Source organism: Anser anser, assembly GCF_964211835.1.
Source record: "Anser anser genome assembly, chromosome: 17".
Taxonomy (NCBI): domain Eukaryota; kingdom Metazoa; phylum Chordata; class Aves; order Anseriformes; family Anatidae; genus Anser; species Anser anser.
In genome coordinates this window covers 4682089-4695267 of record NC_139738.1, presented here as the reverse complement: position 1 = coordinate 4695267, position 13179 = coordinate 4682089, and the positions used below count along the sequence as shown (strand labels likewise).

General features: G+C 40.8%; 2 protein-coding genes and 1 long non-coding RNA gene across 4 annotated transcripts in view; 1 reads left to right on the top strand and 2 right to left on the bottom strand.

Annotated features, from left to right (window-relative positions):
- The window catches only part of UBE4B (ubiquitination factor E4B), a 40018-nt gene extending 34450 nt beyond the window's left edge, over nt 1-5568 (bottom strand). For both annotated transcript variants that reach the window (XM_083802385.1, XM_083802384.1), the window contains exon 1: nt 5407-5568. In XM_083802385.1, the coding sequence (XP_083658511.1) occupies nt 5407-5430 (24 nt within the window). In that variant the 5' untranslated portion in view covers nt 5431-5568. The remainder of the gene's footprint in view (nt 1-5406) is intronic.
- Nucleotides 5569-6118: 550 nt separating this feature from the next.
- Nucleotides 6119-9645, top strand: LOC310882889. Its single transcript, XR_014573213.1, has 3 exons — nt 6119-6258; nt 6682-6769; nt 9356-9645. It is a non-coding gene; the product is annotated as an uncharacterized lncRNA (long non-coding RNA).
- Nucleotides 9646-9790: 145 nt separating this feature from the next.
- Nucleotides 9791-12715, bottom strand: RBP7 (retinol binding protein 7). The gene is made up of 4 exons (XM_083802290.1): nt 12555-12715; nt 10740-10918; nt 10381-10482; nt 9791-10043 (listed from the first exon to the last, which is right to left on the bottom strand). Exons 1-4 carry the CDS (start codon nt 12625-12627, stop codon nt 9993-9995), a joined length of 405 nt encoding a protein of 134 aa, XP_083658416.1. The 5' UTR covers nt 12628-12715; the 3' UTR covers nt 9791-9992.
- Nucleotides 12716-13179: the final 464 nt, after the last annotated feature.

Below are 13179 nucleotides of genomic sequence, written 5' to 3'. Positions count from 1 at the left end.
CACGTAATACTAATAAAAACTTCTGCTTAAGAAGATCCAACAAAATGTTATTAAAAAAACATTATCCAATACCATGTGAAACATCTGCAACGCTAAAAATCTACAAGGCAACTGCTGGACAGAAGCATCTCAAGTAGTAACTGAAGACAGCAAATAACATCCTCTCATCATCTGGAGAGGTTGAACTGAACAGAATTAAAAAAAGCAGTTTTTGCATGTTACTAATAGGGCGTAGAAGCATCTGCATTAAAAATCTAACTTCAGTATACTATTGTGAACCTATTTATTAAAATTAATCTGTGACTGCATAGCACTAATATGATGCATGAGAAACAAATGGACAGAACAACTTATAGAACTTGTAACTTAGAACCATGAAGCTTGAAGCATAAATGAAAAAAAATTATACAGGCTGCCTCAGAGGATCCAATACAAAAGCTTCAGCTAGAGATAAATAAAACCATCATATTTGAGGGTGCCCACACCCTGCAAAACTAAGCCATTCATTTTATTCCCTATTTGTGTTACGATGCCTGAGCGCTGAATGCAATATATCAGTTTTCATCTCTGCTCATAATCCCGAAGAACTGGCAAGCAAGTGAAAGAGTGAACAAAAGATTTGTGTCAAGTCAATGTCTATGCCACATCACTGCAGTCATTTAATGGTCTGTGAAATCTACCCCAAGAGGAAGAAGAACAGATCAAATTAAATCAGACTTCAAAAACTGTGGGAAAACAGTGTCTGGAACAACATCTCTACCATGAGTGCTGTCACCACATGAGTATGGAGGGCAGCTACAAAATAAATCCTTTTTTGTTGTTGTTGCTCTTTATACATTTTAATCATAGCGTTTTTCTATTTAACTCCTCCTCCTCGTTGAGCAAAACAGGAGAGCTTATTATTGCATAAACAGTTTAGTTTTGCCACAAGTAGAAGCTGTACATACTAGTGTCTCTCAAAAAGAAATGTAAAAAGTTATCTCAATTTCTCTCCACAATTGTTATCTGGAAGAAAAAAAATACCAAAGAATTCTCACTCCTCAGAGGCATACCTGAGAACATGTCAGCCACACATCCCCATATCTATTTTCCCTATTGCTGGGTCCAAATGAGTTGTTCCTAGCTAACAAAGCTGTGCTAAAATATAAAAAGTTAAACAACCTGAATTGAAATCTAATTAGGGGGCTGAATTAAAGTTTTAAAAGCTGTTTCTTCATCATTCACCTAATCCATAACGGTGTTTTTCAGATAGAGGAAGAGCAAGCAGGAATAGAGGGGGGGAAAATAGTACGATGCACAAACGCCCCCCATATATGCACACAACCCTCCCTCCGCCCATATATGCAGAAGTGGCTGAAGGAGAAAAATGGAGTAATTATGCAGAGATCAAGAAAAATAAATGTGATGTGAAACTCTTCCCCAAGTGTTGATATTCTTTCTTGCTAGCCATTTCACTTCTAACATCAGAATTAGAACTGTAGGAGGAGAAAGGGGAACAGGCAAATATATTCAAATATTAATATTCATCAACTTATTTATCATTTATTCTCAAATACAGCCAAACCTTGATTACTCAAACAAGCTCATCTCCCTCACAAGGTATAATTTGCACAAATCCTCTTCATCATCTCCCAGCTTCAAGCAAATAATTGAGGTCCTCTGTGCCACTCAACATTTCTTCATCTACAGAGCTGGAGTAGATCAACACCAAAGTTACGTCAATAGCAGCTGCAATCAATGCTTTTGAAACAGGACACTGAGCCGGACCTTTTGCTGTTTGTTTGTCGCTCCGAGTCCATCAAGCAGGCACCTATCTTCCTTACGGACCTACACTGCAGATTGCAAACTGCCCTGAAGAAACTCTGAAAAAGGGCAGAGGTAACAGAGGAACCTGCATAGACACTGAGATGCTTTTAGATAAGATACTGCAATTAAAGCAATACAAGATTTTCCCTACCCGTTTAAGGATGACAGACAAATTATACTTACCCTTCCTACTGCTGAACAAATTAACATAAAAATATAAATACATTCTGAATATTTTTACACTGAAAGAGACAGATTTCATGAAGGAGGTTACATCTAACGATGGTTAAAAAAACAGATTCGGTTCCTAGATACCCAGAGTTACCATATTCCTCCAGGTTTACATAATATTTTCAAGGAAATCTGAAATTTGATTTGCAGATTAGAGACTTAAGTAAGAGAGGAAAAAAAGGGGGACTGAGAAACAAAGATATGATGCTCGAACGGGAAATCCGCAGGCTGAAAGAGAGGTCTGAGAAGACAACGTAAAACCGGTGCACACCTTCTACCCAATTAAGTCACTTGGGCCTGGAGACCAAGCAGCATCGCGATGGGGAAAGGAAGAGAGAATTTCTGCTCGGGGCACAACGTGGGGACTTGGAAGACGCAGCGTGTTTGTACGGTACTAGGCCCAAGCGAGGCCCCGACCTCCTGCCTCCTCACAACACAAAGACCATACGCTAGAATTGCGGGTTCAAAGTCAGTGACCTGGTTTCCTTTCGGGTTACATCACTATCCACATCACCACGAAGTAACACGTGTGTTTTTTTTATATTAAATATTTTGTTAGGGACATTTCGGGTACCTCGGTAATACCCAACCCTTGAGTTCAACAATAACTACTTGCAATAGCAACCTATAACAGGCTGTTACACGTCGTTAGGTTACCTAATAATGACAAGTTATTTGGGACCAATTACTACATGGGCATTCTTTGCTCCATAGCCTACCTTCCCTACAGAGAACAACTCTGTAATATACGCTTTAAAGGGTTAATGAAAAAATCTAATTGGTTGAATGGAAATGGGACATTGTTTTTTTAATTAGTACTGTTGTTGCTGGACACATCTGGACTGTGTCTCAGGATAGTATCTTTCAAAAATGCATTTTGGATCTTACTGGACTTATAAACAACTCTTAGCTGGGCACACTACAACAAAGATGTTAAAATAGTACCCTGCTAAAGACAGTCAAACAATAATTCAATTACACAGCAGACCAGTAAAGACACAAGCAAGAAGACTGGTCCCTCTGGTTCACGTACCCTGTTTATATAAAATTTCCTGAGTCAACAACTGTTTCAGTAGCAACTGCTCAGTGAGATTTTAAGGAGAATTTTCATCCTTCCACAAGCACAGAAGAGTTCCGAATTTGTACATTAAGAGCTAATTTGAATGGATACCTTTATTGTCTTGCACCCTTTACAGCCTGTTAAAAGAGTTTAAAGAATGCTTCCCTTTCTGGGGATGCTGGTCATGGTCTACACTCAGAAAGCACAATGCTAAACTACTCAAAAATCATATGTAGATAGTAAAAGATGCTAAGTTCACATCATTCTTTCCCACTTTATGCCATGCTTTTTTCTATGCAGTCCCTATTCTCATTACATTATTTATCACTCATGTTAAATTTCATACACAGAAAAAGAATTTTCTCCCTGTCTAAAGATTTTACTATGGTCTGTAGTGAAAGACAACTTTACTGCTTTAATAAAGTAAACACCAAAAAAATTTCAGTGAGAGAAAAAGCAGTGGGAAGCATCTTCTTGAAGTTATAATACATTCTATAATCCCAAAGCCGTTAATCAATTGAATCTCATCTCTCCTCTTTTAAAGTTAAAATCTGTTAACGTTATACTTAATTATGTTTCAATATAGGGATATAATCAACTTAAGTGTTTTTTCCCCTTCAGCTAATGCCAGATAAGAAGTTTTTCAGATACAAGTCGCACGTAAGATAGAAACATTTCTATTTTAGAAGGCTTTTTCTATGCAGTTCAACTCTGATGCAGGATCCACTGCATCAAATAACAGTAAATGGTGATGTGGTATTAAAATTGTCTTGGCTCTGTCTTTTCAATGAGGGGCCCATTAACAATAAAAAGTGACAGCACAACTCTCTTAAAATGCTACAAGATTAAGCTTGTCTCAAGCCATCACCTAAAAGATGAATCAGTTCTGGTCCTAGATGAATTGCACTAGAAGGACATGGGAAAACTCCAAGTCACTTGGGACAAACATTTTGCCAGAATAGGTGGATGACTCCCTACCAGAGAGCTCATTTTCTGCAACCTCAGTTCATAATGCAGCATTCTGAATGATGTCAGAGACTTGCAGAAGCAGTGACACAAACAAGCTTACACAGATTAAACAAGTCCGAAACCATAAAACACCTCATAATCAAGATGCAGTTTACAGGAATGATCAGAAGGATCACAAGTAAACAAAGCACTCATAAAATACAGCTATAAAATGAGAGATCCCTTTTGACGGCAGAAATGACAACACTAGCATCCTACCCGACTCTCCCCACCATCGGAACTGGGCTCCTTTTCTCAGTGCTTCCCTAGCATATAAAGACCTCATCAAATAAACAGCATGAAGCATTTCCTCCCAGTTCCTGCTGCAACGTAGCAGGATTGCTAAATCACGAGGCACAACATAATCAAAACATCTCAACTTGTTGGAATACAAACCTGAGTGATGGCAGTGGTCACCTTGATCTACAATCCAGCCATAACACACGGTACAGCACAAAAATAACTTCTTTTGATCTTCTCTGGAGTACGAGTATAGCAAGAAGCCTAGGCTGTAGCTGGTCTGATAAGCATGCATTACATACAATGCACTTTGATGTAAACCCATATTTTATGGAGGTGAGAGAAGAGTTGAAGATGCATATGAATTGGGCAGCATAGGAGGAAACTCCCTACATCCTGATCAACACCATGGCAGAATTCATTTGAGAATCCACCAACATGTAAGCAAGGCATAAGACCTTAGTCTATACTAAAAAAAAAGGGGTGGGGGCACCCTTTTAAGGGAAGAAACTAGAAATAGTTTCATGTCTGATGCTGATCACAACACCTATGACTTTGAAGTGAAAGAATGAGAGGTTAAATTGAAAAAGAGCAAATCAGAAGGAAGCATCAGAAGATTGGCAAGCCTGTTTCAAGGCAAAACTATATTCAATATAAGACCCCCACACACCTTGCTGTTCAGCAAAGACCCCAAGAAAGCAATATTTTAAGCGTTGACTACATAAAAGATAGCGTATGTGTAATCATTTTTAAAATCACAGGCAGAAGACGCACACAACGCCCGTCGCTCAGCACAAAGACATCCTCCAGAGGAAGGCAAGCGGAAGGCGGGGGACGGGCAGCGAGCAGCAGAGCAGCAGCCCGACCCCATCCACAAGCCGGGGGGGGCCCGGACACGGGGAGGAGGCAGGGGGCAAAGGCACGGGGCTCCCGGCAGCACCCTCCGGGCACCGATCCCACCGGGATCTCCAAGACGGGAGCCGGGAAGAGCCAGCGGGGCTGCCCGGGGGGGGAGGCGAAACCCACCCTCCCCACAGCCCCCCCCCCGGTCTCAGCCTCACCTCGTCCGCGCTCAGCTCCTCCATCGCCTTCCTCTTAATGGTGACCGCACCGAGGGCGCTTATCCTCCGCCCCGCCGCGGGGCAGCTCCGGGGGAGCGCTCTGCCGCCGCCGCCGCCTCTGCCCCCCGGGCCGCCTCACAAGGGCATCGCCGGGGCGGCCTCGCCTCGCCTCGCTCCTCGCCTCGCCCGCCCGCAGCCCGCCCCAAAGCAGCCGCCGCCGCTGCCGCAGCCCCCGGTCCGCTCCCCCGCTGCTCGGCTGCTGCCGCCGCCGCCGGCCCAGGGGGAGCCGCCGCCGCCGCCGCCCCCCGCCCGCGCCCCTCAGCCCCGGCCCCCGCCCGCGCCGCGGCCGCTGCCCCGCGCAGGGATTATTCATCAAAACAACAGGGCGGCGGCCGCCATCTTGCGGCGGGATCACGTGAGGCCGCCGAGGGCAGCGGGCATGCCGGGCCCCGCGCGGCGCCGGCCAATGGCAGGGCCGGGAGGAGGCGGCGGGGAGCGCGGGGAGAGCGGGAGGGGCGGGGCCAAGCGGCGGCGAGTCGTGGCGGGCAGGGAGGGAGGAGAGGGGCCCGGCGGCGCCATGGCAACGGGGGGGGGGCGAGGGCGGTGCTGAGGGGTAGCGGCCGGGAGGGGTGGGCTTGAGGTGGGAGTGAGGGGCAGGGGGGAGATGTCCGCCTGCAGGGGCGTCGCCGCTCGCCCACAGGAGGGAGAAGCCCCAGAGGGAGGTGAGGAGCCGCTGGCTGTGGTGGCTCCGACCTCCAGCTGTGGGTCCCTTCGTGCCCCGCTCCTTGAAGTCCCCGTCATGGGTTAGCCCGCCCCGCGCCTTGAAGGGCTTAGCCCGCTTCTCCGTGACCCGTAATTAAGCTTTTTGTCTAATCGTCACATTCGGTGTGATATCCCAAGGGAAAGCCGAAGCGCTGAGCACTCAATACTGGGCCTTACGCCTAACTCTTGTTTGAACCTGATGTATATTTTTCCCCTTCCTGTGGAAAAACATCTAGACATCTGCATCTAGTCACGGAATCACAGAATCATGCAGGTTGGAAAAGACTTCTAAGATCATCTAGTCCAACCTTTAACCTAGTGCTGAAGTCCACCATTAAACTGCACTGCTAAGCTCTACATCTACACAGGTCTTGAAGACCTCCATGATGACTCAACCACTTCCCTGGGCAGCCTATGCCAGTGCCGCACAATCCTTAAAAATTATATTTGTGTGGAAAATATTAATATTTTCTTTCGCTTTCTTTTCTTTCCCTGTCAAAAATCGTACTCCAGTTAGAGAACAAAGCGGCCAGGGGCTGTGCTGACTTGGGGTGAGTCGGATGTTTGCTTCGTGCTCCGTGTTACATCAGTTACAGGACAGGTAGGCAAAAAGAAAAGGGATTTGAAAAGTTGCTCTTTTGGAAGAGGACCAAAAAAAAAAAAAAAAAGGGAGTTACATCAGCAGACTTGCCCGTAGGATGAACACTCACTAGTAATAAGATCTTAGTAGACAGCTCTGTGCCATGCCGTGTAGTTTGACTCAGCTGGTGAAAGAATCCCATAAAGGAAGGACAACAGGATATGAGACGGAAGCAAGCCAGTCAGTGTGAACAAGGAATCAAATTAAGACATATTTCCTTAAGTACCATGAATAATTATAAAGCAATACAATTGAACAGCTCTGGGTTTTTTTATCCATATATGAGGCAGATATCCTTGCTATTGTATTTCAGCACACACCTTTCTTAATTTGATAGGAGCTTTTTATTTTTTTGAATAAAAATGTTTTTTGATGACTTAACCAAGTTGCCCAGAATGGAGAACAAGTTCTCTTGTAAATAATTGGATCATAATATATACTGCTGGTCTTTTTGTTGAACACCTACCTATCCTTACCATTGATTTTAGATTATGTTTTATCTCGTGTTTCTTCATCTTCTTGGGACAATGTTTAATTTTGTTATATTTTATTGTTTGGAGTTGGAGCTGTAATCTAAAACACTTGCTAGTTTGTTCTTACACTAAATTAGTCCAGTTTATTCCATATAGTAAGTACACAGAACATTATCCAAGAAAATGACTACGGGACTACACACAAATGTATGTCTTAAAACACAATTTTTAAATATACGCTTCTGAGTGAAAATTAGTAACCTTGATGGTGCTTCTGGTGCTGTCATGGTGACACCATGTCATGGTCATATACCACCTGTATAACTAACTTTTTTCTTTTCATATAATCTTTAAAGAAACTGTTTTACAGAGTGTGAATTCTGGCTTTTCTTTTGAATGTTTGTTGTCTATTTTGATTGTAAAATCCAGAAGGCAACACATATCCTTCAATTCATCCACCTATAAAGTACTTTTACATGCAGCTGACATATTTTAAACTCATGTAATACACATAGTCAGCAGTTACACTGACTAAAAAACTCAAAGGTTGGTTGCTGAAAAAGTTTCACCATCAAAGCTTTAGAGATAATTGAAGTGGTCTGAAACACCTTTGAATAAAACCCTTCAAGTGCTTACCTGGGGAATTTTGTTCCTGTCCTTCAGTTCTAGAGTTCAAGTGCATGTCTTCTTGGCAAAAACTATCTTAATATCTTTTTTTAAATTTTATTTATTTATTTTATTTTTTGGCCAGTTACAGAATATAGGACTGTTCCCTTTCTTTTTTTCACCTTGAATTTCAGGATGCTTAATTTGTATTTTATAAAAGCATGCAAAATAGTTGGCATAAAAATGAAATTATAAGCAGTTCTCTCACTGTAGTAGCTTGTCTCATCCTCAAGATCTCCAAACATCCTCAAGTGAGTTCTGCATGGCATCACCTGCTTTCAAATTATCAATTTGAAGTAGGAAGGTAGCAACAACAAAGTAATATCACAGCTGATAAGTCTTCTATAGTTTGTTTTTGTTTTTAGCAAAGGCTTCTGAATAGCAGCCTTACTACTGAAGTATTACAGTTCTTGTCATACAGTCTTTGAAGATTGCATTTTTCTGATTTCTACTTGATTTTCTCCCTGTACTAACAGACTTCTTAAGATCATCATGGCCTTTCTGTGTTGCTTCTCAAGTACATCTGATTGGAGCATACAACTTCAAGCTGTGCAGTTTAAGCGTTTTTGCAATATTTAACACTTAAAATACTGCTGTTGGAAACCTCAATTTTAAATAAAAAAGCAATGTGTTGCAGTGGTGCCATCTAGTGGAATAGTGAAGCCTGTGCTGTTGCAGTACACTGCCGGTAGACATGACAGAGCAGATTTGAGGCATTGTGTTGTTTATATTAGAGTAACGTGGTAGCATTAATCTTATTAATCAAATAAGTAAAATCATCACCCAGTTCCATAAGGAAGACACTGTCAGGAATCATAGAATATATGTAATGTTTTACTCCCTGTCCACCAGATTTCCCTGTCCAGAGTACAAGTTGTTTCTTCATATTTTAGAAGCTACTGTACCTTTACAGAGTCTGATGGTATCCCACATAATTACCACAAATCTCACAAAATCTCACGATGTTTTTAAGCCCTTCAAGCTTCAACAGGTTTTGTATGCCTCATTTAGTAGCTGTAGTAATTCTGAACTGACAGTGAGGAAGAAGAAATATCTGTAAGATACTTAAGTGTCAGGGGTAACTTCAGTTTCTAAAAAAAAAAAAAAAAAAAGTTCTAATTAATTTATTGTGCTTAAGCTAGATTTAAGTTAAACTCCTCTGTCTTTTTCCACTAGCAAGCCCATCCCTGCAATACTAGTGTTATCAGAGAGATACATTGCACATGCAACAAGTCGGTCTGACCGCTTAAAGGTATTTACAGGAGGCAGAATTAAGCTTCTGTGCAACAGCACACAGGGTCAAAAATGAGAGATATGTTAACCTAATTGAACAACCATGTGCAAGTAAGTCTTGAGTAGCATTGTTTTTACTCTGTATATGTGCTAATAGCATTCAATTGCTTTGCAGACTGGAACCTACGTGATTGCTCAAACCTCTTGTCGTTATTGTGGGATGACACTATTTTGTCATAGGCTTGCTCCCCCTCTGGTAAGCTGAACTTAATTATTTTGTGAACAAAGCAGCTATGGCACAACATAAAGTTTACATAACACATTTAAAATGCAAGCAAAGTTAACTTCTCCTGAAATACCAATCTGCAGCTTAAGGAGAAGTATTTTGAATAATGACTTCGTATCTTGTGTTGTCCTTTTTACTTTTTACCATTCCCAGAATTACACAGGTTTAAGTTCTCCTCTTGTTTGATGTTGGCAGGCCTGTTTAGACTGTTTTTTTATTTATTTTTTTATTGTTCTGGTTTAGACCAGCAGTTAAGTGGAAACCAAGCCCTATCATTTGTCTTTTTTCTCCTCCCCTCTGTCAATACATTCAGAAGACAGGTACTTAGGATTGTTTTTGGTGTTTATTAGCAAAAATCAGATATTTAACATGGCTAACAGACAGCATTTCCTGAGCCAGAAACATCATATCATTTAGATTAACAGGTAGAAGGAATCAATTCTTGTCTGTACAGCTATCACTGGACATGAGGATGCATGGCCTCCTGTATATAGCTGTCTTTCCACATAGTGACCAACACTCATATTCAAGCTCTCTTGAATACTTGTTTACATACTTGATTCTCACAACGAAGCTCCTAAAAAAATAAATAAATAAATAAATAGTAATGAAAGGGATCATCTCCAAAAGTGAACACCAATCATTTGCCATGAGTACTGACCATCACTCACCTGCTATGCTAATAAGTTATGGTTAATATTCTGCATTTAACTATGCAGAAGAATGAAGAATGAAACAGTAAAATTGTTACAGCTAGACTAGCTGAAAGCAGAATGTGTTTCTTATGTACTGTCAATTACATATACTACTGAGCTAGAAGAAAACTTGTGCATGTTATGACCACAATAAAGACTGTATTTTTGTCATAGATACAATTCTGAAATATATATAAAGATCTGAAGTAAAGCAAATACCAAGTGGAGGTCATCTCCTTCAAGCCAGTGAGTCCAGCCCCTGTTCTTCTTCTCACCAATCTGGACGCAGACAAGTTTGTCGTTGTCCCAGGTAACTAGGCTCTGTTGAAGAAGAAAGAGTGTTCCTATATGTTATCTCAGTTCTGAAATATACCTAGTAGTTAATATGCTTTTTGATAAAAAAAAAAAGAGGACTAAATACTATTGTGCAGGAAAGTGAAAATAACTCAGGTTCCTGCCTCTGTGTCACACTAGAAATAGTATTCTTGATAACTTCAGCCGAAGTAGCAAGATTGATCATGGCATCTTAATTCTGTAAGAACTTCTTGATTATTATTATTTTTAATAGTCAGTCTTACCTTGCATTTCCTGTTGTCCAGGCCTTTATTGTCTTCTTCAAACTCTTCTCCAATTTTGAATTGGAGCATGTAGTCTCTGAATGTGCTTGTGGTATGGATAGATAACATGTCCCCATCCTGTTTGATCACTTTCTGAGGCTTCAGCATTTTTGCTATCTTGCGTGTTGCGAAATCAATACCTTTGACAGGAGAAAAAAGTATAAGTTGTGCTCATCACCAGCCATTCTGACAGCTGGGATTTACCTTTGTTGCTTCTAGAAGCATTTCTTAAGAATAGCTTGCTATGCAAGGGTTCGATGGATTTTTTTAGTTGCTTTGTTTTTTTGTGTTGTTGGTTTGGGTCCCCCCATCCCAAACTGTTTTATGTTGTACAGTTCAATGAATGTTCTTCAAAATTTGATTTCCCCACACATACCCCCAAGAACCCCTTCTTTATTTGATACAAGGAATAATTAATACCTATTCTTTCACCCTTTGAAAGAGGAAAGGCATTATTCAAATTAACAAGAATTTTTTGTACACTGTACCTTAGAGTCAAATGAAAGACAGTCCTAAAATTGAATTACTCAGGCTCATTTTCAGGACATGCCACTGGCTATTAAGACCTTTTGAGTGCAACTAGAAAACATCACACTTAAAATATTGCCTAGTTATCTGTAACAATCAGTTATCTTGAACATCATCCTCATGGTCTTGGTAATACTGGGCTTGAAGTATTGCTTTTAAGCTTTATTCCTATTTTTCTAGTGAATGTTTATTTATTTAGAGGAACAAACTATCTATTTGGCAGACAATAGATACATGCTCCAGTTTTTCATAGGACGGGGTGTTAAATTTCATTTAAAAGTCCTTTATATAGGTGGACAATATTTACTATCATGGAAAAAAGTGAATCTATTCCTTGTAAAGAAATTGGTTTGTATTCAAATTGCAGAATAGACCTTGGGAATAAATCCTCATTATGGAGTACCCTCCTCCCCCTACGACAACACAGCAGGATGAAGAAAGGGAGGAGTTTTCAACATGGTAAAGCTATCAACTAGACGATTAAAGTAGGTCACCCAGCATATATATGGATAGAAAAAAGATTGCATTCTACTTGCACATGCAATTACCTGCAAGCGATACTGCTAGCAGTCAGCTTACACAAATCTACAAGGCAGAAAGAGGTGGGAGAGGTAGGTGAGGGGAAGGGGATATGCAGGGTTACCTGCTGTCAGTCTGTAATGAGCTTTGCACATGAAAGCTAACAGAGTACCAAGAACTTTTAGTTCTCATTACAGCTCCATTAGTATCTCCATAAAGATCTGAATGAGATAAGAGGTTAACTTCAAGCACATGAGGAAAGGGATAGTTAGAAGGACTGCTCAACAGGTCACAGAATAAGTGAAGTCTTTTGTGAGCTGTTTAAAGGTTCATGATATTAAGCAAAATAGTTGCCTTGAATCGACAAATACACAAGAACTTGTTTGTTATTTAGTAATTAACCCTAAGACATAAGGTCTATAAGTTTGTTCTGGAAAGCAAGAGAAACTTAGTAGACAGGAAGAACTCTTCCTCATCTCTGATAAAAAGTATTCAAGAGTTCTACTTTAACAACTACCAGGCTGAGAAGTTCCTGGAACCTGCCAGGATGCCTGGGTTACAGATTAAAATAATTGTTAATACTATGTAATTAATCAGCAAACAAATATCTCTCCATTGCTTTTCAAAAAAGCTTCACCAATATCTAGATTTTAGAAGAACTCGAGCATTTAAATTCAGAAGGAATCTCATGGGGGAAGGAAGAAGGATAGAATGAGGTATTTCACCTACCTAAAGCCACCATATAGCCTTCAAAATTGTCATTGCTGACAAGGTTCCAGGTTCCACTGAAATCTACAGGCATTTCTAGACTGCAGAAAGAAGTTGCAATCAACCCCTGAGCAAAAAGCAAAAATAAAGAAACAGCTTTCCAACCAGGCCTTATATGAGGAAGACTGTGGGTGGAATTACATCAGAGATCCTTTCTGATGGAGGGGAGGGGTACTGTTGCTGAGCCAATAGGTGACAGGATATTTGTGGATTAGCTTCGGCTGGGTTGGAGGGAAAAGTTCACAGTTTCTGAAATCTTTGTATGGAGCAAATGTTATTAACCCAAGAGTCACAGTACAAATGAAAAACTGGTTAAACTTCTGTCTGTCTTGTATACTTTAAAGGGAATCACGGACACAATTTGTCATTAGTCAGATTTCTTGCGTGTATATTGGATATGGGGGTTTATGATCTGAAATCTACATATTTGTTGAAAAGACGATCTACCCACTGCAAATTCATGATGTGTTTTAGCAGGCAGGGGTTGACTGGTAAATTGTTCATGGTACTCTATCTGCAAGTCTTAAAGTAGTACTTTACGATACAGTAATAGAACTAAGTAGAATATCTCATTGGTTTATGTCTG

What these genes read in the sequence shown, in the direction of transcription:
- RBP7 (XM_083802290.1), bottom strand. Translation starts at nt 12,627, where the DNA reads ATGCCTGTAGATTTCAGTGGAACCTGGAACCTTGTCAGCAATGACAAT. An exon ending in AGGCTATATGGTGGCTTTAG is followed by an intron (nt 10,919 to 12,554) that starts GTAGGTGAAATA and finishes CTCCTGTCAAAG; the next exon opens with GTATTGATTTCGCAACACGC. An exon ending in AAGGAGATGACCTCCACTTG is followed by an intron (nt 10,044 to 10,380) that starts GTATTTGCTTTA and finishes TTATTTTTTTAG; the next exon opens with GAGCTTCGTTGTGAGAATCA.